This window comes from Cynocephalus volans, chromosome 3 (genome assembly GCF_027409185.1).
Source record: "Cynocephalus volans isolate mCynVol1 chromosome 3, mCynVol1.pri, whole genome shotgun sequence".
Lineage (NCBI taxonomy): Eukaryota > Metazoa > Chordata > Mammalia > Dermoptera > Cynocephalidae > Cynocephalus > Cynocephalus volans.
The window spans coordinates 41,019,451-41,025,931 of NC_084462.1; the positions used below are offsets into that span (position 1 = coordinate 41,019,451).

Consider the following 6,481-nt stretch of genomic DNA (forward strand, 5'->3'; position numbering starts at 1 on the left):
ACACCAAGTCAAGGGTTCAGCTCCCTATATAGCGATGGCCGGTTAGCTCACTTGGCAGAGCCTGGTGCTGACAACACCAAGTCAAGGATTAAGATTCCCTTACCGGTCATCTTTTTAAAAAAATGTATTAGCTCTGAAACCTAGGTATATATGCAATAATATCTACTGTTTTTAAAATTTAGATATTAGCAAATTACTAATAAATGTGAATGGGAAAATGTAAGTATGATGGTTAAACACAAGAACAATTGTCACCCTTTAAATGTCTGTTTCAGGTGAACATCCGCCCAATCAGGCAGTGACAATTACTAATGAGGCACCACCTTAGTCAGTGTTGGGGTGAAGAAAGTGGGTGGCTAATAAATGATGTTTTAAAAGGTCTACATTTTGGGTTGTTTGAAATATTCTTCATTAGACTTGTCAAGATGTTTTTAAAAGTTACTTTAAAATATTTTGTTGTTTAGTCTTTTTATAATCAAACATTTAACTGTTTAAGAATAATTAAATATTTATATGTTTAGTGTTTGGGTACACTCAATGTTAAGTTGCTTGAGCTGTTTCTGCCTTCATTTTCATAGAGTCCTAATGAGAAACCTCTTTGTTGGACATTTCCACACACCAAAAAATCAGCGTCATGAAGTGTTGAGATTGATGGGAAGCATCCTGGGTATTGAAAGGGAGGAAATGGAGCAGGTAACTAGGCAGTGAAAGCCATTCAGAGTACATTTATAACTAAAATAGTGGTATCAAATTGTTTCCTTTTAATATGTATAACTTTTACTGGATATAATTTTCTCAATAATGTGGAAATGGAATCATTTCACAGTACATTGAACAAATGGATTTGTTTAATTTATGTATTAGTTTAAATGTTCTGTAACTTATAAACCACTTCTCATATCAGGATATCAGGATGCTAAAATTTTGAGATATGGCAATTCCCAAAACTTTTATTTGAGATCATTCCAGGGATGCCATTTTATTGTATTTGTGGCCTCTATCAGTAGGAAACATTTTCTAGGAATTGGACTTGAAAACCATACTATATGATATTACGTATAAGTGCTTCTTGTTTTTTCTTTTCTTGTATTGATAATATTTTTCTGTTTTAAAATAATCTTGTAGTTGTTTCATGAAGATCAGGGTGGTGTGACCAGGTGGATGACTGGGTGGCTTGGAGGAGGATCAAAAAGTGTCACCAACACACCTTTGAGACCAAATCAGCAGTCTGTGCTTAATAGTGTAAGAACCTATTTTATTCTTGCTGAATATGAATGGCAAAGTGATTGTATGTTGCACTCACTTGCAAATAATCAGATTTCTTTTTCAGGTTATTTTATACAACCCTTTTTATTTTGGAGTTGTGAAAACTGAGAAGAGAGAGGTGATTAGCTTAAGGATAACAAGCCAGTTTTAATAATTTTATTGCATATAGGTTTTATTTTAACTTTTTATATGGTACTTTTATTTTTCAAAGTATTAACTGTTCTTTTCTTTATGCTTGATTATGCTGCTATTGGCAGTCTTGCTACTAAATCATAAGATTCTTGAAAATAGAGGCTTTATTTTGCTCATGTATATATGTTGCAAAGTGAGCCAGTGAACACCTGCCATGTACCAGACTCTTCCAAGCATTGTGGATGCAGCTGCAAACCAGATAGACAAGGTGCCTGCCCTTAACAAACTTACATTCTGGTAGGAGGAAGCAATTAGTAAACATGAAAACACTTTGTGTGGTATGTGGTAGACTTTAGATGAATATGAATTGAATTGAGTTGTACTGTGAGTTAGAATGTGGAGTTTCTTTTATTTTTTTAATAAATAAGACATTAAGGATAGGTGACTTACCCAGAACTGGTTAAAGATAAAACAGTTTCGCTTAGATAGCATAAAATTTGGTTTAAAGGAAAGGTCTACACTATCTTATTTTAATCTGATAATGTTACTGGTGATCTTTTGCTGTATTCATTGATTGGGTCTTACTTTAGGAAATCATGGTTAATGCTTGTTTTTCTTCAATATAATTTTTCACATCTATATTGACAGTTATTAAAATGATAAGACTTGGTGTTTTAAGTGCCATTGATGGCAAGAAATGTGTTATCAGTTGGCTAATTCTGACTATAAAATGTTTAAAACTGGCCAACTGCCAAAAAGAGATGTTTGAAATGAGTGTTGTCATCAGATAGTATTGATTAAATTGTTAAATTTTTGTAATGATAACTGTGTAACTAAAGTGCTGGCATTTTCAATTGTTCATAAAGCTGATTTGTAAAAAAAAAAAAAAGTTTCAGATGGCATGATTAGTTTTTAATATTTAATTACAATAGCTGAATATACTTTAATTGTAGTGAATACAATTTTATTATTGGGTCTAATATAACCAAATATTTTATCTTAGTCTTTTTCAGAACTTTTTGTTAAATTTCTGGAAACAGAGTCTCATCCATCTGTTCTACCACCAAAACGTTCTGGTCATGATATAAAACCTCTAGATTCACTAGGAAGGAGAAAACTAGATACAAATGTACCAGAAAGTTTTAGAGGTAAATCCAAATATTTATTTTTCTACAATTCTAAAAATTGAAAGTTTAATTTATGATTAGGTTTTATAGTGATATTAACTAAATTTTCCTGTTTTTGAAAATGTGTAATGACTATTCAAAATTCCAAAAAGCCATCAGATTTTTGGCTTTATATATTCTTGTGGCAATCTGATATTTAATTGGCTTAGATCAATTTAAACAGTGTGAAATACTTTCCCTTTGTATATCAGAGTAATTCTTTTCTCTCTGCATAAGCCACTTTGAATTATTCTTCTGGAAGTGATGGTGAACTGGTTAAACCTTTGCTCGGTCCTGTTTTCCTTTTTCACTAATGGTGCTTATTACTAATCAGAGCTAGATGTATAGTTTATAGTTTGAGAAGGGTTTTTCCCCCTTCTCTAATCTAAGTTTTACACTCAGTAACCAAACCTTGGCATGTTAATAATGCCAGTTTAGTAAACTTAGACTTCCAAGGATGTTATGAAGTGCCCTTATATTGTATGTTGAAAGGTCTTCCTGAAGCAAATGGTTGGTGCTTGTAGACACGTATGCATATTTTTCTATCCCACTAGGTTGTGAAGGTCTTATTTATATTCACATTGCCTATATTGGCATGCAGTAAAATGTCTTGAGTTGAAATTGTATTGTAATCCATTAAACTGTAAACACATTCTTTATTAAAATCTCTCTTTTTTTCTGAAATCTTCGTATTTTATTATAGACTAACATGTTTGCTAGTTGGACTTTAAAGGAATATGTTATTATATACTCTTGAGTTTATATCACATGCCAGATTCTTAAATTTGGATAAAACATTAAAGAATTTATACTCTTGAAATTTTAAAAACTTCCTTATTCAGACAAATGTTTCTATTTTTCTGAACTCCTATAGAAAAAGAAAGTGATAAAATTTATCTGTCGATTAGATAAAAGTTTTATGTACTAAATTTAGAGAAAAGTTGTAACTTTTTCGAAGAGGTATGGACTATACTGAAAGCATTTTTTCTTACTACACTAGGCTGTAGCATCTTGAAGCAGACTCCCCAATTCATTATGGCAGAGTTGTCTTCTCCTCCCTTTCCTTTCTCTTTCTCACCCTCTCCCCTTTCTTTTATCAAGTTCTATGCTCAGCTTGATTTGTATTGATCAGAGACAAAGGCCAGTGATGATCTCAGTTGATAAAGGGTTTGCATGAAAAAAAGCAAGCTTAATCTTTAATCCTGGATTTGGAAGTGCACCAGAGCTTTAACTAGGTCTCAGCAGAAGCTTTCCCAGAGTTAGGAAAGTTGTCATTCACAGGCAAATACGGCTTGGGAACTCAGGGGTGCTCAGTAATGAGGAGATCTGATGGATTTGTTTCCATGCTTTCTTTGTTCTGGGAGGCCTCTTTTATTTGAGTTTCCCATTGCTGAAGTGGGCACCTTCAAAGGGCTGCTTGTCTCTTATCAGTGAACTTGTTAGTGGTCTTTGGTAATAAAGCAGGATTCTATCCACTAAGACTTTAGGTCATAAAAGACTTTAGGTCATAAACTAAGTACTTATTCCAAAAAGAAGGAACTGTATTAGCTCAACTTTTTAGAGAAATAATCTAATTGAGAATTGTTTTCAAACCTTTGAATGCCTAAAAGAGGATCAAGTAAGGTATCTATATATTAAGTTCTCAAGTTCTTCATTTTTCTGCTGGGTAAGAAACTTGCCTTGCAGCATAGATAAGACCTTTTAAAAGCTGTTATTGTAGTAAATGAGGTCTAACAGTATATAACTGGTATTTAAATATAAAACAGTATTAATGTGTTCAATAAAATATTAAATATGCATGGACATACTCTTCTCTCCCCTTTTCTTTCTCCCATTTCTTTCTCTTGTTTCGTGTCCTCTTTTACCCTTCTGTATTTCATAGACCCTGCGTGTGGGATCCAGAGTCCAGCAGTATATGAGTTAAAATTATTTGGGGGCAAATCTGGGAACCTAAAACACATGTCTAGCATTGTTTTTATCAGAAAATGTTTTGAATTTTCAAGGCTGTACTTTAATCAGATTTTAGTAATATAAATTAGTATTTGTGTTTAGGAATTGAGGCCTATCTGTACTTTCATTTTGAATAATCAAAGAGTAGTCCAAAAAATGTGCTAAATACCAGCATTATTACTAGCCAGGTAGAATTTTAAATTTGATAGTAGTGGTAAATTGGTTATTCATATATGTCTATATTAGTCAGTTTAACAATATAAGAGTGACTTTCTTTATGCTATTACTTATATTCAGAGGGTTTATTCAATTTGACTTATTTGTGAAAGGTGGAGACTAAATAACCCATATTTTATCATTTTTATACAACAGAATCCAGGTCTGGTAGAAGAACAGACATGAATCCATTCCTGGCTTCCCGCTCTGCAGCTGTGCCTCTTATTAACCCAGCTGGACTTGGACCTGGTGGGCCCGGGCATCTTCTTTTGAAACCCATCTCAGATGTTTTGCCCACATTTACACTTTTGCCAGTGTCACCTGAAAACAGCACTGGAGTTGCATTGAAACCAGAGATGATATAGCACTTTTAAAAAACCCACGAACACTATGCATATATACTTTATCACAAAGTGGCCTTTTGGAAAAAGTCATGTATTTATTTATAGTTGTATTTTCTCTAAATTTAATAAAATGTTCTCAATGGTTTTAGAAATTACAGGTGTCAGAGGAGCAAGTGTTTGCTATATAATTTGCTTTTTTCTTTCTCTGATTTGACCTAATTTAACCTGGAAATGTTTGATTTATCTTTTATCTTAATTTAGAAAAATTTTAAAAAAGACAAAAATACTAGAAGCTGTATATCAGCTTTTTATTTCCTCTTTTGATTTTCCAGTTCATTTAAACTAGAGACACGTGGTTTATCTTATAAAGATAATCAAGAAATTTACCCAAAAGGAGAAAAATATACTGTTTTTTGTTTGTTTGTTTGTTTTTTGTGACCGGTAAGGGGATCGCAACCCTTGGCTTGTTGTCATTCGCACCGCACTCAGCCACTGAGCGCACCAACCATCCCTATATAGGATCCAAGCCCGTGGCGGGGGCACCGCTGCACTCCCAAGCACCACACTCTCCTGAGTGCGCCACGGTGTCGGCCCCAGGAGAAAAATATACTAATAGTGGCTTCTCTGCATAGTGCAGAAAATTGATCTGAAGTATCTATTAATCATTTTTAGAGGACTTTGTGCAGACAGGCCAAAGACAAGGTTGTCCCTGGGAGGTCATAGGTGCCCTGAGATGGAATGTGTATTTGGTTCTATGCAATTTTATCACATATGTAGATGCATTTACCACCACCACAGTCAGGATACAGAATATTTCCAGCATAAGGACCCCTAGTGCTGCCCTTTCATAATCGTAACCACCTTTCTCCCTACCGCCCGCCTTAATCTCTGACAACCACTAACTGTTCTCCATCTCTATAATTTTGTATTTCAAGAATGTTGTATGAGTGGAATCATACAGTATGTAACCTCTTGAGATAAGCCTTTTTTCACTCAGCATAATTCCCTTGAGATCCATCCCGGATCCCTTGAGTTGTTGCATGAATCCTTACTTTGTTCCTTTTTAGTGCTGAGTACATAATATGTGGATATGTCATTTCATTTTAAGAGCTAAGTAATCTATTTAAAAGTATCTTAAAACTAAATGTTTCCTCACACAAGTACAACTTTCATATAAGTGTTCAATTGGACAGTTGCATCTACACAACTTTAATTAGCAATATCACTAAACATGCCACCTCCTAGGAGCCTCTGTCTGAGGTGTTGGTACAGTAGGCCCGGGGTCTTCTGCTCCCATCCTGGTGGTCACCAAGGGCAGTGAAATCGCTTTGACAGCACCAGCACCCAGGGTTTGGAACTTCAGAATCAGAGAGTATTTCTTTAATTTTTCTAAACCCATCATAAAAA

General features: G+C 34.2%; 1 protein-coding gene across 1 annotated transcript in view; it reads left to right on the forward strand.

Moving 5' to 3' along the window:
* Positions 1-5,095, forward strand: part of LOC134372531 (thyroid receptor-interacting protein 11-like) — a 59,929-nt gene extending 54,834 nt beyond the window's left edge. Inside the window, 4 exon segments of the mRNA XM_063090000.1 lie at positions 579-693; positions 1,126-1,242; positions 2,402-2,546; positions 4,878-5,095. Of these exon segments, the coding sequence (XP_062946070.1) occupies positions 579-693; positions 1,126-1,242; positions 2,402-2,546; positions 4,878-5,095 (595 nt within the window).
* Positions 5,096-6,481: the final 1,386 nt, after the last annotated feature.